The 18002-nt window shown below is 41.8% G+C and overlaps 4 protein-coding genes across 6 annotated transcripts in view; 2 read left to right on the forward strand and 2 right to left on the reverse strand.

The window, feature by feature from the left end:
* The window catches only part of ARSK (arylsulfatase family member K), a 46242-nt gene extending 42037 nt beyond the window's left edge, over positions 1-4205 (forward strand). For 2 of the 3 annotated variants that reach the window (XM_061189459.1, XM_061189456.1), the window contains exons 7-8: positions 1235-1456; positions 3868-4205. In XM_061189459.1, coding sequence (XP_061045442.1) covers positions 1235-1456; positions 3868-4157 — 512 coding nt within the window. In that variant the 3' untranslated portion in view covers positions 4158-4205. The remainder of the gene's footprint in view (positions 1-1234; positions 1457-3867) is intronic. The other variant, XM_061189457.1, reaches the window with a different exon arrangement.
* SKIC3 (SKI3 subunit of superkiller complex) overlaps positions 1-16825 on the reverse strand; it is a 143874-nt gene extending 127049 nt beyond the window's left edge. The window contains exon 1 of the mRNA XM_061189453.1: positions 16809-16825. The gene's annotated coding sequence lies outside the window, so the exon portion shown is untranslated. The remainder of the gene's footprint in view (positions 1-16808) is intronic.
* On the forward strand, positions 14135-15438 carry GPR150 (G protein-coupled receptor 150). Its single transcript, XM_061188005.1, has one exon. The coding sequence runs from the start codon at positions 14135-14137 to the stop codon at positions 15431-15433; it is 1299 nt and encodes a 432-aa protein (XP_061043988.1). The 3' UTR covers positions 15434-15438.
* Positions 16826-17332: 507 nt separating the features above from the next.
* Positions 17333-17812, reverse strand: LOC133089831 (10 kDa heat shock protein, mitochondrial-like). Its single transcript, XM_061188006.1, has one exon. The coding sequence runs from the start codon at positions 17747-17749 to the stop codon at positions 17441-17443; it is 309 nt and encodes a 102-aa protein (XP_061043989.1). The 5' UTR covers positions 17750-17812; the 3' UTR covers positions 17333-17440.
* Between the last annotated feature and the right edge of the window lie 190 nt (positions 17813-18002).

Consider the following 18002-nt stretch of genomic DNA (forward strand, 5'->3'; position numbering starts at 1 on the left):
TATGCCCCTTCCAAGGAAATGGAAGATACAAATTTTTTAATTAAGTTATATGTAAAACAAGTACCTTCAGAAGATTTATAGAGGTCTTTGTCTACTTCCTTATTCTCTTTTAATTCACTTGTTTTTCCTCAAATATGTACAGTCAAGTTAAGTTAATTTTCTTATTCAATTTTAATTTCTAGCATTGCAGATATATTACATTCTATTTTTCATTGGAAATATTTAATTATTTCTAAATTAATGTTTCTAAAAACATGGAACATTGAAACCAGAAAAGCTGCAGGGGAGGCAACTACAGATTCCTTTTGGAACTATCACAAGGACCCAGCCATAATTAACGGTAATTTTTTTTCGCAGCTTGTGGGATCTTAGTTCCCTGACCAGGGATTGAACCGGGCCCATGGCAGTGAAAGCACAGAGTCCTAACCACTGGACCACTAGGGAATTCCCAATGATAATTTTTCTATAGGAAAAAGATAGTTTGAGTTCCAAACAAATACCTTAAAAGCAATTTTTTTAAATACAACCTTTTTTTGAAGTTAAACATTTCTCATGCTATTGTTTTCTATGTCTATATTTCATAAGGAAAAAATAGATTATTTTTCTCTAAATCAGTATAATCCAGGATTTCCCAACGTATGTTCTGCAAAATACTAGTTCCTCAAGATGCTACTTCGGGGTAAAAAGATGTTCTGTCATCAAATAACTTTGGGACAGATGGCATACTACATACCACCCTTGAAGGTTTATGATACACATCAGCAATAAATTTATTTAATTTTAACCACTGTTTGCAAACATATGTAACTACTAGACTCCCTTCTCGTATAGGTCTTGTTAATATCCTGTGGGACCAATGTGACAAACACCTGTGATCATTCCATCATTTGGAAATAAAGTACTTATGATATTAACTAATATTTGTTGAGGGTTTCCTATGTGTCAGACACTGTTCTCAGAATTTTACATAAATTTTCATATTTAAACCTAAAATAAACCTATGAAATACAGGCATTATTATTATTCCCCTTTTACAGATGACGAAACTGAGGTTCAGAATGGTTAATAACATGCCCAAGGTCACAAGGCTAGTGGAGTAATAAGCATTTGGATCTAGGCAGTCTGTTTACAAAAACCCACATACAGCCTCTAGTCTCTGCGACCTTTAATGATGTCATTTATGAATGTTCAACTAATGAAAGAATGAGTTATTTTAAAATACTGTGTTATTTAGATATTGCTGGAATTCCTCTGCCTCAGAACCTGAGTGGATACTCTCTGTTGCCATTATCATCAATGTTTAAGAATGAACAAAAATTCAAAAACCTACATCCGCCCTGGATTCTGAGTGAATTCCATGGATGCAATGTAAACGCTTCCGCCTACATGCTTCGAACTAACCAATGGAAGTATATAGCCTACTCTGATGGTGCTTCAGTATTGCCTCAACTCTTTGGTAAATTTGTTGATATATTTTTTAAGTATTGATTATGTGTAATGAGTTGACCTACACAGCATTTGCTCAAGGGAGCCAGTAATCATCTAAATAAATATCTGCAGTTTCTCATACTAGGCCAGTTTACAAAAGGTTGCCCTTGTGAGGAGCAGCTTCTTTGCAAATCAGCATCTGAATTCCAAAGCAAGTGCCCTAAGGCTTTTGATCTGGGTCTCAAGATTGCCACCATTGTTTTCTCTGATCAAGGTGTCTTCTAATACTCATGGTTATCTTTCCCAATCAGTAGTCAACACCCTCTTATTGTACCTTGGATTCAGTTGTTCTGGAAAATTAACTGCTCTTTTATGGAGCCTGACATTCTACATTTATTATTTAATGTTCACCCCATCCCTACAAGATGGTACTATCATCTTTATTTTATAGAGAAGACTAGAGTTCAGAGACTAGCGTTCAGACACCTGCGCAAGGTCTCACAGCTCAGAAGTGGCAGAACTGGGATTTCAACCCAGGTTTGACTCCAAAATCCATGCTCCTTCCACCCTACAAAAGCCTGCTAGATTCACTACTCTGAATTTGTTTTTAAGCAGCATTATTAGATTTATGGTTTTACTTATCCTTTGCCCTCCTTTTGCACATAAAATATGTGCTAAAGCTATTTTTAATATTCCTTTCTCCCTAAGTTTTTTTCCCAGTTACAAATGTCAAAATTATTAACTCAAAATAATTCTTTAGAGGCCAAACTGATTGACCGCCCCCCCTTAACTCTAAAAGGAGGAGATTCTTGGCTTCAAAAAAAGTCCTTAAGTTTTCATTCTGTTGAGTAATGGGCATCTCTTGTTCATTCATTGGTTACGTTCTGCAAAAAGGAGGTGTGACTGTCAAAGAATCAGTGGGGGAGCCTGCCTTTCCTGTATTCTCTGGGGTTTATTCACTGACTTCCCTTTCCCAAAGAGGTGCCATCTGAAATCACCTAGCAAAACCATAAATGTCTTCAGGATCTTCTGGCTAATGCACTCAAATAGGCCTGTAGGGGTTTTTCCCTCACTGTGCATTGTTCATTTACTGTCTTAAGTAACTTGTCATAAGATCTTTGATTTGCCATTTTTCCAATTAGACTGGCATCCTAGTTATATCCTCTGTTTTCCTACATTGTAGGTAAAAGGGGTGTTTATGTTATCTGAAATATTTATCATTTTCTTGATGATAGTGATTGAGAATTTTTATTTCCATGGCTATTTGCTCAAATAGACACAATGAATGAATGTAATTTTCAAAAATTCAAGCGTAGGATGCTAACGTATGTTTAAAACAAAAACAAAAACAAAAAAAACTAGGAGTAAGTGAAGTTGCAAGAACTTGACTCCACTATATAAAAAATTCTTACAGCTGGAACATCTGGGGCTGTTGAAATGGGACAATATAAGCACTACTATATATATATATATATATATATATATATATATATATATATATATATATATATAAAAATACATTTTTTTTCTGCATGTCAAAGTAAGCAAGGCATCACAAATAGGAAGAATTGTGGCTAAGCCATCTAAGAATAGATAAGAAAAAAAAAAGGGATAGCAGGATGATGGTAAGAAGGAAGATAACTTGGACATACATTTAGAGAGGTGTTTAACTTTCGGTATATTATTTTTCCACTTATACTGTCATTTAGCTTACTATACTAAGAAGAACTGAGAATAAAAATAAATTCTAATATGTTATTCGTCACAGAGTAATGACATTCTAAAAAATGGTTTTTAAGCAGATAATTGTAACAGAGCAGGACCCTATGGGGCCTTCCTGGGACAGGCCTTCCCCCATATCCTCTGCTTTAGCTCCTCTCTGAAGTACTTAAATAACAGTATTTGATGCACATTTCCTGAGTTGTTTTACAGATGTGAAAGCCCCCCACCAAATGGAAGATGTTAACTACTTGATGACCAGGAGCACATAGCCCCAGGCCTCCTGGAGTCTAAGGACTGATAAAGTTAACCCCTGTGACACCACCCTGTTCCCTCATCATCACCTGCGAGCCCCCTCCCTCAACCTGGCTTTTAAAAATGCTTTGCGGAAACTCTTCGGGGAGCTCAGGGGGTTTTTAGGGCACGAGCCACCCAATAAACCTTTCTCTGCTCCGAACTGCGACGTTTCAGTGTGTTTGGTCCCACTGTGCATCAGGCACACGAACTTGCGTCCCAGGAAGGCCCCATAGGGTCCTGCTCGGTTACAACTCCCCCCTTTTCTTTGATACTCCTCAATCTTGAGGAGAACAAGTTTTGAACAAGAAAAGGACTAAAGGTTCAGATAAGGAGGTTAATCATAAACTTGACAGAGGTACCCACAGGGTCCTGCTCGGTTACATAACTATTTTGAGAGGTATTCCATTTTTTTTTTCCTTTCAGATCTTTCCTCAGATCCAGATGAACTAACAAATATTGCTACAAAATTTCCAGAAGTTACTTCTTCTTTGGATCGGAAGCTTCGTTCCATTATAAACTACCCTCAGGTTTCTGCCTCTGTCCACCGATACAATAAAGAGCAGTTTATCAAGTGGAAACAAAGTATAGGGCAAAACTATTCAGATGTCATAGCAAATCTTAGGTGGCATCAGGACTGGCTGAAAGAACCAAGGAAGTATGAAAATGCCATTGATCAGTGGCTTAAAATCCACTCTGATCCAGAAAATATTTGAACAAAAATAAGAAAATAATGTTCTAGAGCTATATAGAAATATGTTAAAAGATCATGATTAATTATGCATTTTAAACATTAGTTTTAATAATTACTGATTTTCAGTTAAAGAATGTACTCTTCTAAAATAAAATAGCAATCATTATAGAATTACATATTTTCAAACTCATTACTATCAAGACCTTATTCTTATAAACTTCTGACAACTTAACCGAAATATTAAAAGGGTAGAATCAAATACTATAATGTAAAGTTGTGTTCCTCTGAATATTATGTAATATAAAAGTTTAACAATTTTTATTACTTATGACCCATAAAATAGTTATTTTTGAGTATTTGATGGTGTCTGATGAGTTATTTTTATTTGATGGGATATAGATCATTTGGATGTATTTGATGGGAGTATTTGGAGTATTTAATGGTACACAGACCATGGATATGGCAGAAATTATTATTTTTTAAAATAGGTAATACATGCACAAGGTACAAGCTTCAAAAAGGTACTAAACGGGGCTTCCCTGGTGGCGCAGTGGTTGAGAATCTGCCTGCCAATGCAGGGGACACGGGTTCGAGCCCTGGTCTGGGAAGATACCACATGCCGCGGAGCGGCTGGGCCCGTGAGCCACAACTACTGAGCCTGCGCGTCTGGAGCCTGTGCTCCGCAACGGGAGAGGCCGCGACAGTGAGAGGCCCGCGCACCGCGATGAAGAGTGGCTCCCGCTCGCCTCAACTAGAGAAAGCCCTCGCACAGAAACGAAGACCCAACACAGCCAAAAATAAATAAATAAATAAATAAATAAATAAATAAATTTATTAAAAAAAAAAAAAAAAAGGTACTAAACGGTTAACAGTGAGCATGAGGTCTCTCTCCTTTCCCAGTCCCCCAGCCACCCAGTACCCCTTCCTCGTGGCAACTACTGTAACCACCTATGTATCCTTTGAGAGACAGATAGGCTTCTACAAACTTTATATTCTTCCCCAGCACCCGCCCCTGACACACACACACACACACACACACACACACAAATGGTAGCATACTATAAAAAATGTTCTACAGCTTGCTCTCTTTTTTTCCATTTAACAAAGACACATAGGACTTCCCTGGTGGCCCAGTGGTTAAGACTCCGCGCTTCCACTGTGGCGGGCACGGATCCCTGGTCCAGGAACTAAGATCCCCACATGCCGTGCGGCACAGCCAAATAAATAAACAAATAAATAAATACATAACTTTAAAAATGAAAAAAAAAAAGACACCTAGAAGTGAAATTACTGGGGCAAGACTATATCTAGCAAAATTACTCTAGATACCATCAAATTACCCCTAAAGAAGTTATACCAATTTATACTCTTACCAGCAATGCATGGCCTCACATTTGTTGCCAACTGGGTAGATAAAAAATACTTTATTATTGTTTTTCTTCTTTTTCTTACTATGAGTAAGGTAGATCATATTTTCATATATTTAATAGCCACTGGAATTTCCTTTACATGACCTTTCTTATTTCTGTTCTTTGCCTATTTTTCTGTTGGTTGTTTGTCTTTTTTATTACAGGCATACTTTAGATATTAGCTCTCTGTTAGAGAAGCTACAAATATTTTTTTCCTTTTCATAATTTGTCTTTTGACTTTGCCCTGGTGTTTGTTGACATGTAGAAATTGGTATTTTCATGCAATCAAATTTATGAATGTTTGCTTTTGTGGCTTGGGGATTTTGTGTCATATTTAGAATGGCCTTCCCCACTTATCTTCTTTTAGAGTTTTATTTTTTACCCTTAGATCTTTGACCCATGGGAATGTATTACATATTAGAGATCTAACTTTCGTTTGTTTTTTTAAGATGGCCACCCCAATTGACCTTTTATTGAGTAAGCTAATATTTGTCCCATTAGTTAGAAAATGCCACTTTATAACATCTTTTATTGAACAAATTATCTTTTCCTCTATTGATCTGAAATGCCGTTTTTATTATATACAAGTCATATTGACATTTGGGTCCTTTCAAAACATTTTTTACTTTGCAGTGGACCATTCTATTTTGTTTATTAATAGGGTAGGCAATATCTGGTGATACTATTTTCTTTGCAACAGTTTTCTTTTTCGGAATTGTCCTTGGCTATTCTTGCTAACTTATTTTTCCCATACAAATTTAGAATAAGTTTGTGTAGTTCCAAAAATGAAAAATCTTGTTAGTCTTTTTATGATATATTAAATTTATAGCCTAATTTAGGGCAAACTGAATTCTTTCTGATATTCGGTTATTCTAAAGAATATAGTACACTTTTCCCTTTCTTCAAGCCTTCTTTATATTGCTCAGTAGCATTCTAAGTTTTCTTCATATAGATCAGTTTCTTCTTAGAGATTTTTGGAAAGTAGGGACCTTTAAAAAATACCACCTAGGGCCCATCCCACACCAGTGGAATTAGAATTCTAGGGATGGCACCTGGGCAGTTTTGTTCTTATTGCTGTTTTGTTTGTTAAGCCCTCCAGCGGATGATCCTAATGTGCAGCCAGAGGTGAGTTTATTCCTAGGTGTTTTATCATTTGTTGGTGTTGTGCTATTTTAAGTAGATGTTTCTTCCATTATATCTTCTAATTGGTTATTTGTATACACAAATTTTATTTCTATATATTTACTTTGTACCAATAATACAATTTTTTTGGTACTCATAGTTTTCCAGTTGGTATCTTGTATGTCTCTGGTAAAAAGTTTATCTGCAAATAATAATTTTACCCAATTTCCTTTTAACCTAACTTCCTTTTTCAAACTATCTTGGAAGTTTTCTTCATTAGACACCTCATCACCTTTACTTTCTTTATTCTTCAGTGAATTGGTATGAGCTTATCTTTGTAGTTATGTATGAATTTCTGAGAAATAATTTTCACTTCAGATATATTCTGAAGTAAAACCCTTAAGAGAAAGATCTCAATATTTAAACTATTGAGGTTAAAATTAAAATATACAAATCTACCTCTCATCTCCTAATTAAACCTAAGGAATAAAAAATAGCTAATGTGTGATGTATATGCTAAACAGAGAGAAAAATAAAGCAATAATAATAGAAATGTGGTTTTGAAAACATAAGCATGTGAAGATAAATATAATCCACCTCATTCTATTCAAACTCTTTAAGATGTATTCATTGTTAGAATTTACCAAGCATCTGCAATGTTTTAAGCATATTCAATATAGGATCATAATTAGGTAAAATTGAGGTTTTAGGAGAATATCTAATTCAAAATGGTATCTAACAACCATGAAAACAGAAAAAGAAGAAAAACTTGGAAAACAAGACAAATTATCTAATGCCAGAATCGGAGAGGAACTGACACTAATTATAAACTGGATTGAGGACAGTCTTTGGGCTTCATCTTTCCCAACCTCCACCATTACCACCCTGTTCCAAACTACCATAATCTGTTGTTTGGAATTTTGCAATAGCCTCCTAGGAGGTCTCCCTGAGTCTGCCCTTGGCTTTCCTCACTCTCTTCTCAACACAGCCGCCAGAGTGATCAGATCACATCACTGGATACTCAAACCCTCCACTGGTTTCTCACCTTACTCTGTGAAAGCCTGTCGAATGAAAAAAAAAAAAAAGCACAACCTAAAAGTTGAGAATTGTGTTTTATTCCGCGAACTTGCTGAGGACTTGAGCCCAGCAGGCAGCCTCTCAGATAACTCTGAGGGAGAGGCGGCTCTGAAGAGGTAAGGGAGGATCCAGGATATATAGCTTTTGCAACAAAAACCAGGTAGTCGGAATATCAAAAGATTACTGTTAATTGAAGAAAACCAGACATCTCAAGTTAATGAATTGAGCGCTTTTCTATGTATGGGAAGATGCAAGAGTCTGGGCTCAATGAAATCATTCCTTTGATGTGCACCTGAACTGTCTAGGGCCAGTATCCTATTTTCTACATCCTGAATCCCTTCAGAGTGCACAGTTGGGGGTGGCTGCAGTGACTGATGGCTTGATCCTTTGTTTATTGATATGGCAGGTGACATTCTTGGTCACTAGCCCAAATCATTACAGTGGCCTTCAGGGCTCTAAATGATCCGGCGGCGTATTGTACATCTCCCGCACTCTACTTGGTTCACTCTGCTCCAGCCACACTGGCCTCCCTATCCTTTTCCAGGCACACTAGGCAAGCACCACCTCAAGACTTTTGTGCTTATCAACTCTTGGCCTGGAATGCGGTTCTTCCCTCAGATTTCCACATGGCTCTCTTTGTTATCTCCTTCCGGTCATTGCTCAAATGTTACCTAATCACAAGGGCTTCCCTGCTTTATTTTTCTGCATATAAATCATTACCGTCCAACTTAGTGTATGTTTTACATACTTAATTTGTTGATACTGTCTCCCACCCCTCCTACCCAGTAGGATGGAAGCTCCATACAGGAATGGCCTTTTGTCCTTTTTGTTTCCTAAAGTATCCCAAGGGCCTGACACATAGTAGAAGCTCAGTAAATTTTTGTTGAATTAATATGCGAGGAATTCGAGTTTCTCAGATATCACATTGTATTGGAAAACCAACACATTTGTCCATGGCAGGGCAGGGGGTGAAAAGGAGTAGCCTTCTCATAAAACAGAGCCTTCTAGAAACAGTGAATTCTAGAAAATCCTGCACAGGAGAATTGATAAAGGGACTCTATCCCTCTGTTTTTTCTTTTTCTATGAAAAAGCCAGATACTAAATATTTTAGGCTTTGTGAGCCATATGGTCTCTTTCACAACTGCTCAATCCTGCCGTAGTAGCAAGAAAGCAGCAACAGACACTATGTGAACAAATGAGAGTGGCTATGTTCCAATGAAGCTTTGTTTACAAAAACACAGGATTTGACCTGGGGTCCATAGACTGCTAACTGCTAGCCTAGAACAATGGTTCAAAACTTGCTGCAAATTGGAATCACCTGAGGATGTTTAAAAACTATTATGCCTAGCCCCCACCTCCAAGCATTAAGGTTTTTTAAAACTCCCCAGGTGATTCTAATGTGCAGCAAAATGTGGGAACCATGGGTCTGGAACCTTGTTATTCAAACCATGGTCCTTGAACCAGAAGCATCCACAACAACTGGAAGCTTTATATGTTTTTATTTGTCTTTGTAGAAAGAAAAAAAAAGTGGATTCTGTATTCTTTCTACTGTTTGTGGCTTTCCATTTCATAAAACCCAAGAGATCCTAGTAAAAACTATTATAATTGATGAAATTTGTTAAATGGCTGCATATACATAAATCAATACCTATCTGTAAGAATAATCACTAATTAAAAATAGAAATTAGGAAAAATATTCCACTCACAGTATGACATTCTATAAAAATAGTTTAAAGTTTAACAAGAAGCACAAACCTAGATGAAAAAAATTATAAAATTCTATTAAGTTTACAAACAAGATATGAACATGGAATGACAGCATGTTCTGGGATAGGAGGCTCTAATATTAAAATGCCACTTCTCTAGAATTAATGCACACATTTCATGCAACCCTGATCTTAGTCCCAGTAAGGGTTTTTTTTTTTTTAATTGGACTAAATGATCTGAAAGTTTTCAAAAAAAACTGAATGTCTGAAATAACTAATAAAATTATGGAAAATGAATATTGAGGTGGGACAATTCTTACTGGCTATTAAAGCATACTGTAAATCACTGAATCAAACTATAACTTGGTGATGAGGGGCCATGAGCAAAAAGGAGAGATCTCAACACCAATTAGGTGAAAGAAGCTCAATGTGGAAAACAGAAAAGATCTAGATCCCTTCTACACTGGTCAGATATTCTGGGTATATGTGTGTGATGTTTACAATTATGTATACTAAACTCTCAGATAAGATTTTTAGCCCCCTTTCTTCTCTTAAAGTTACAAAGCAGAATCTTAAATTCTTGGGTCAAAAAATTAGAGGGATAGGCTATTTTTTAAATAATGAAAATGAGAAAACATACAAGAACATATGACACAACCAAAGCTATACTCAGCCTTAAGCTTTTTATTATTAAGGGGAACGAAAAATAAATAAACTGTTCAAGAAGTCAGAAAACAAAATAATCATAAATGTTGTAACATTGATGGTAAAGGATTGGTATCCTTAATGTCTTGAGAGCTCTGCTTCCACATAGGATAGGGAATATTGCTCCCACAGTAAAAGAAATCAAAAGGAAAAGAAAAAAAGCTAGATAATCTGCAAAATTAAAACTTTTTTGAGCCTCTCATAGGACAGGTGAACTGAATTGAAAAGAGTGGCAACCCCTTCTGAGGACAGCTGAGACACCAAGACTGTCCCACCTTTGGCAGTACATGGGAAGAAAGACTGGAAGCCAAAAGAGGAGGTAAGAAAACAACTGGTATTTTGACAAATTCATAAAAGCCAAATGTGTGTGAAAAAAGCAGCAGAAACTACAAGCCACACACACAAGGGAGACCACCTCCAGTAATGAGCTTTTTCTCATGGACCTTAACCAGCACTCATGAGAAAGATGGGGAGCAGGGCAGGGGACTTGACGGAGCCTCTACAGTGGGACAGATGAACAGATGGGGAGGGGCTGCCTCTGGAGGAGAAGCATAAAACCCAGAACCTTCTCTCATACAAAGCGAAACTCATCTGCCACTGGGGCAGGAGCAGAAAACCCTCTCACCCACAGTCCTCAGCAAAAGGTCAGCTATCACTGGGAACGGGTAGATTATAGCAAAAGCTCTCTGCTGCTGAGGAGAGGCAGAACCCCAGTCATGCTCACAATCCTGCACTGAGAGAAAGCAAAGATCTCTTGCAACAGCGGTACAGACAAGAAACTTGCTCTTCTGCAAGTTATAAGGCCAAGTTCAGCTGCCATAGGGGAAAGTGACAAATGCTGATAAAGTGCCACCCTTAAGGCTCAGGCCCCCAGGGCCTACATAAGACTGAAGCTGGAGTAAGTGAGTTTCTTTAAAAAAAAAAAAAATCAGCCTGCCCCCCACCATGAACAACAGCACACTACTTCTGGGAGAAAGGTAAGAAGCATGGAGAAAGAAACCTCCCACCGCACTCCCCATGGCCAGGTGTGCCGAAAGGTAGGGGTGGAGCAGGAACACTGAGAAAAACCCTCCAGTGTTCCAAGCCTCTCACTAAAGCAAGACAGCAGCAGTATGCAGGAGTCTGAAGTCTGTAGTAGAATAATGATAACTATACCAACATCAAAACCCAAACTTAGCTCAATACTGCCTACATTTAGTCAACCCCTCCACCCTACTAGCCTGACAGATGAAGAAGCATGCCCATTTTCAGGAGTAAATACTATTTACATCAGTCACTGTTTTTCACTTACATATAATGTCTGGCATTTGGTCAAACTTACATGGCAAAGAAGCAAGAAAGACCCATTTTGAAGAAAGAAGGCAGTAAACAGAACCAGACTGAGAGATGGCCCAGAAGTTGAAACCATGAGAAAGTGACTTGAAAATACTATGATTAATCTATGGAAGGATCTAGGGGGAAATGTGGTTAACATGCATGAACAGATTGGGAATTTCAGCAGAGAGATGGAAACTATTTTTTTAAAAAGGAATAAAATTGATTCACTAGAAACAACATGCTATCGTGGATGAAGAAGTCCTTCAAATGGCTTATCAGCAGACTAGACACACACAAAAAATTAGTGAACTTGAGAGAAAAAGAATTAGTGAACTTGAATATAGGCCAAGCGAAATTTTTCAAGATAAAATCCTGAATTTCAAAGGGTAACAACTTCCTCTGAGGAGAGATGGGATAGGGAAAAAAAGAAGGAAAAAAAGAAAAAGTGAAAGGTAGAGAAAAAAAGAGCAGAGCATCCAAGAACTGTGGGACAATATGAAAAGGTATAATATATATGCAACTGAAATAACTGAAGAATAGAGGCAAAATGTCAGAAGAAATATCTGAAAAGACAATTGCTGAGAATTTTCCAAAATTAATGAAAGACAACAAATCACCGACCTAAACGTTTAGAGAAGCCCAAGCAGAATACAAAGAAAAACGCACATAGGGACTTCCCAGGTGGCACAGTGGTTAAGAATCCGCCTGCCAATGCAGGGGACACGGGTTCAAGCCCTGATCCGGGAAGATCCCACATGCTGTGGAGCAACTAAGCCCCTGCGCCACAACTACTGAGCCTGAGCTCTAGAGCCCGCGAGCCACAACTACTGAGCCCACGTGCCACAACTACTGAAGCCCACGCGCCTAGAGCCGGTGCTCCGCAACAAGAGAAGCCACTGCAGCGAGAAGCCTGCGACGAAGAGTAGCCCCCGCTCGCCACAACTAGAGAAAGCCCGCGTGCAGCAACGAAGACCCAACGCAGCCAAGAATAATAAATAAAATTAATTTTTTAAAAAGTTAAAAAAAAATTAAACCAGGAGTTTGATTTCCCAAGGCTATCACTCTACCTCTTAAATGTTCCACCAAGAATGGCTATTCCTACATCTCCCCAGAGCTTCCTTGAGCTCTTCTGGATGATACTGGCACAGGTATAACAGGCATTTTTCTCTTAGGTTGATGGATTTATAATCAAGGTAGAAACATTTGCTCAAAATTATCTGAAATGCATCACATATCCATTAATTCATCAACTCAAAACCTATTTACTGATACCTACCATGTGTCAGGTCCAGTGATAGGCACTGGGGATATAATAAAAATGACACAGTTCTCTGGCCAAAGGGCAACAGCTTGGGAAATGAGATTCCCACTCCACCTGGCAGGACTGTCCGCTGCACCCACCAAACCCTCCTATCCCGCACATCTTAAAGTGCCAAATATTTCCTCAGCCTGGGAATGTGAACCCCAGCAGACGCCCAGACCAGGAAGCATAGGAACTCTACTTTCACCATAATTAATGTGGAGGGTGCATAAAAAACCAAATTGATGCTTCCAACAGGAAAACTAAAATTTGTTTGTGAGGAGATAGGGCTAAAATAAAAGAGATAGCATTTAATCGAAACCATTTCCTGTGAGTTGGATTTCTTTTTTAAAACTTGGCCGCCTTATCATCTTCTTAGTCACCTTTTCTCCAGGCTTATTGGAGGCGTAGTCCCTCCTAGCAACCTCCCATCTGCTAGAAAACAGAATCAAGAGAATGAAGAGCCGTGATGATACATCTGTCACTGAGTGAAAATATTAGGAGACAAGCAATAAATGTACTACCCATTTGCATAAAACCTATTAATGCCCTCTTCAGACTAATGAAATGAATTTTACATCACGGAGAGCAGCTGTGATCTGCTGTTTCTAGTAATGAGGAGTATTTGAAACAATCTGCAAACCACTGCTGCTCCTAATTGCCACGCAACACCTTTGACTTTAGTTCTCTCCAAGTAAAATACTCTCGTTGGCCAGAGGAAGATTTATCTGTTGGGCGCCTCTTTGCTCAAAACGCTGTTAGGTTTCTTGGGTTCCTGTTTTTCTTAAGCTAGTGCAGAACCATGGCATTTCAAATCTTTCTCTTTTGTTTTTTAATCAAAACTAGTGCCTTTTCTTTTTTTTCCTACTGGCAATCTGAAACCATTTTGAGGGGTATAGTCTCAGTCAGGACTTTCCTCTCCAGTGTGCTGGTCCCGGGTTAACAATGGCCAGGCAAAGCGACCTTCTGTCTGGCTGTGCTGTATGTAAACACCCAACGGGAGAGGTTTCTAGAGCCCAGCGGTTCGCGGCTCCCGCGAGGGCAGCATGGGGGCTGCGGCAGAGACTGGAAGGGGATCTACCCGGATTGGGAGGGGAGACGCGGAGAGGAAGGTGGAGAAGAGGAATCATGTGTGTTCCTCGAGCGTACATCCCCCATTTGAGTGACAAATGACGAGGCCAACCTATAAAAACAACTAAGCGCAAAGCTACCTGCATCCATCTCCCTCTCCGTGCGTGTGCGTTTTCAACTAACTTTGGGAACTCGTAAGACCCGGCATCGCGCCCAGCGGAGTCTCGCCTCCACCTTGGTTTCCCGCGCCCTGCCTGCCCTGTTCGGTACCTCCTCTTCCTCCAGGCTAAGGATGGAGGATCCCTTCAGCCCCTCAACTCCGGCGCCGGCGCCCAACCTCTCCGTACCCATCTCGCTGGGCTGGGGTCTCAACCTGACTTCCGGACAGGGAGCCCCAGTCCCGGGGCCGCCGCCAACGCCGCCGTCCGGGCCGCCCAGCCGCCGCGTCCGCCTGGTCTTCCTGGGGGTCATCCTGGTGGTGACGGTGGCCGGCAACGCTACGGTGCTGTGCCGCCTGTGCGGGGGCGGCGGGCCCTGGGCAGGTCCCAAGCGTCGCAAGATGGACTTCCTGCTGGTGCAGCTGGCCTTGGCCGACCTGTATGCGTGCGGGGGCACTGCGCTGTCGCAGCTGGCCTGGGAGCTGCTGGGCGAGCCGCACCGGGCCGCGAGCGACCTGGCGTGCCGCTTCGTGCATCTGCTACGGGCATCCGGCCACAGCGCGTCGGCCCACCTCGTGGCGCTCATTGCCCTCGAACGCCAGCGCGCCGTGCGCCGTCCACAGGGCCCGCCGCTGCCCGCGCGCGCCCTCGCCGCCCTGGGATGGCTGCTGGCGCTGCTGCTGGCGCTGCCCCCGGCCTTCGTGGTGCGCGGGGGCGCCCCCTCGCAGCCGCCCGCCGCGCCTCCGGCCGCCCGCGCCTGGCCCGGGGAGCGTCGCTGCCGCGACACCTTCGCGCCGCTACCACGCTGGCACCTGATGGTCTACGCGCTCTATGAGGCCGTCGCGGGCTTCGTGGCGCCGGTCGCGGTCATGGGCATCGCTGGCAGCCGCCTGCTCTGCGCCTGGCGGCAGCGCCCGCCCCAGGCCCCATCGGCCGCGGCGCCCAGGTCGGCCAGTCCCGGCCAAGCCCCCGCGCCCAACGCGCTGCCCCGCGCCAAGGTCCAGAGCCTGAAGATGAGCCTGGTGCTGGCGCTGCTGTTCGTGGGGTGCGAGCTGCCCTACTTCGCTGCCCGGCTGGCGGCCACGTGGTCGTCTGGGCCGGTGGGAGACTGGGAGGCCGAGGACCTAGCGGTAGCGCTGCGCCTCCTGGGGGTGGCCAACAGCGCTCTCAATCCCTTCGTCTACCTGTTCTTCCAGGCGGGCGACTGTCAACTCCGGCGGCGCTGGCGGAGGCGCCTGGGTGCAGTGTGCTGCCCGCGGGAGGGAGTCGCGGAGGACGACGAGGGCGCCCGGGGCCACCAGGCGCTCCACCGCCACCGCTGGCCCCACCCACATTATCACCACGCTCGGCGGGAGCAGCCGGAGGAGGGTTACTTGCGCCCACCCCCGCCGCGTCCCCGGTCGCTGCCCTGCTCCTGCGAAAGCGTCTTCTAGGTGTTCGATGGCCAGAGACAGGTCATCTGTCTCTGCGGCACCGCCTCCACGGAACACGAGGCCGGCCGGGCTCTATCTAGATCACAACCGTCAGGACGGTCTCCAAGAGCGTTACACTGAAGCTGTCCCCGTCCTCCACTCCCCTATTACATTTCTTTGTAATGTTTACATTTTTCTACACTCTTCCAGGTTCTTTTCTCCTTTCCAGTTCTCACATTTCCCCATCTGGAGACAGAGAGTGAGCCATTTGTTTGTAAAAGCAAAGTTACAGTTATTTTTGTAGTTCTTTTTCACTCCCATAGCGTTCTGGCTAAGACCATTTGCTTTAGTTAAATTGCCAAGCTTTCATTATTTGCTGTGTTATCATCTGTTTTTACTTATTTAGGGTCGTGTTTAACTGTAGCTTGGGGACCAGAGAATGTGCCTCTCTTTCCGGGAGGAATATCCTCACATTGCTCTCCCTGAGGAGCCTGGAAATTGTACCAGTGATACTGTCAGAAATGTAATCTTGCTGTCACTTCAGAGCCACAGAGTATTTGTAAAATAAAAACATTTCCCCCAGAGCAATTAGGACTTTTTTTTTTAACATGGTAATGTGTTTTCTCAGAAGAAAATCAGTGTGGCCTTTATTTCTGGTCTAGCTTCCACTTAAGGAGAAGCTGGAATTGTAGGAGGGAGACATAAAAGCTTCCCTTCCAACCTTTCAAATATGCCCAGTTTCTGTAGGAAATTGTTCCTGTGCCCAGAGCAGCCTCTGCAGCTGCGATGCTGTGCACAGGTGGAGCCTCTAAGCACAGAATCGCCAGCAGACTAGAGAAGGGAAGCACCTAGGTGGTGCATAGGGGTGAGGCTCACTGTCCCAGGTGGAGCCTTAGGGATATTCGCAGCTAGGAAGAAAGCTGCAACCTCCCAACGCTGCATGGATATATAAAACTCTCTTTTTACAAACAAGGGCAATGCCTATTGGTGTGGATTGCTGAGAACAAGGTCAAGGAGCAGATTTAGTCAGTGACCTCCTCCTCCTAACTGTCCTTGGTTCTAGAGAGAAGTGGCGGCGCTTATGAACAAATATCCATGTGTTTACCAATGTTTCATCTGAGAATCTGCAAGCTTTCCATTACAGTGTTTCCTGTTCATGCACAAACGCAGGACTAAGATCCAGAAAGGGGAAATGACTGGTAAAGTTCACTTGTGAAGCCAATGCTCTCTGAGGGCTTCCTTGTTTTGTTCATTGATGAATCCCAAACTCTTAAACAATGTTTGATACATAGTAGGCACACAACACACATTTGTTGATTAATTCATCATATGAATCAGGCATAGATAGAATGGATAAAAGATTTACAAAAAGAAATCTTCATTAAACTTGGCTTACCTTCCTCCAAAATCTTGTCCAAAAATGTTGTATAGTTAGAGGTTTTCCTTCCTCTCTTTCATCCTCCCTACCCTGCTGAGGAAGGTATAGCATGCAATATACCAAGAATAAGCCACCTAAAGAGAAAAGAACACAATTGTCTTCATGAACATAAATCTGGGTTATAGCATTATTTTTATACATTAATAAACATTTATTACTCGCTTATTTTGTGCCAAGCAATGTGCTAGACACTGGAGATGCTAAAATGAATAAGACACATTTTCCCTCAAAGACCTTATAATCATATGTAGGAGACAATCTGACAAATACACCACAAAAACAGATGTGCTTTAACAGGGGTTCCAGTCGGGGTGTCAGGACGCTGAAGAAGAACATCTAACAACCTTGGGAGCCTGGGGGATGGTGGGGGTGACCCATCAGATAGGAGAAGGTATTCTATGCAGTTGGGACTAGCATTTGTAAAGCATAATTTTTTTTTTTTTTTTAGTTTGGATATCATTACTTTATTATAAAAGAAACACGGAAATTATTTACAGGATGAAAGATTTCAGAACTTCAGTGGCAGCTTCACGTGATGCCATTGGGGGAACGGGCAGCTTCATGTGATGCCATTTCAATAGTGACTTATTTTAGTCGACATATTTTCCAAGAATGTCACCATCTCTAAATAAGAAATAATCCTTGTCCTCTAGAACTACTTTGGTGCCTCCATATTCTGGGAGAAGAACTTTATCTCCAACTTTCACACTAACTGGTTGAATCTCTCCACCCTTTCCTTTAGAGCCTGATCCAACAGCTACTACCGTTGCTTGCAATACTTTTCCTTGCGATTTTTCTGGAAGCATAATGCCTCCTTTGGTTACAACTTCGGGTGCACTTCTTTCAACTAATACTCGGTCAAAGAGGGGAAGAAACTTTCTAAATGCCTGTCCTGCCATGACTCGGGTTGCCGCACTTCGTACTCTCGCTCTCTGGCCGCCGCCACCGCCGCAAAGGAGAGATCCTCCTGTAAAGCATAATTGAGAGAGGACATAGCATGGTCAAGGAATGGCAATAGTTGAAATACCTAGCATTAGGGTGCCTGTGGGGTCTGACCTGATGGGATATGCGGCCACAGAGATCCAGCCCAGACCCAGTGAAGAAAAGTCTGTTTGCCACACCAAGAAAGCCAAAAATAGCCTTTGAAAGATT

This window comes from Eubalaena glacialis, chromosome 4, assembly GCF_028564815.1.
Source record: "Eubalaena glacialis isolate mEubGla1 chromosome 4, mEubGla1.1.hap2.+ XY, whole genome shotgun sequence".
NCBI classification, from domain to species: domain Eukaryota; kingdom Metazoa; phylum Chordata; class Mammalia; order Artiodactyla; family Balaenidae; genus Eubalaena; species Eubalaena glacialis.

Bases quoted from the DNA above. Each gene is read 5' to 3' on its own strand.
- GPR150 (XM_061188005.1), top strand. From the start codon at position 14,135: ATGGAGGATCCCTTCAGCCCCTCAACTCCGGCGCCGGCGCCCAACCTC.
- LOC133089831 (XM_061188006.1), bottom strand. From the start codon at position 17,749: ATGGCAGGACAGGCATTTAGAAAGTTTCTTCCCCTCTTTGACCGAGTA.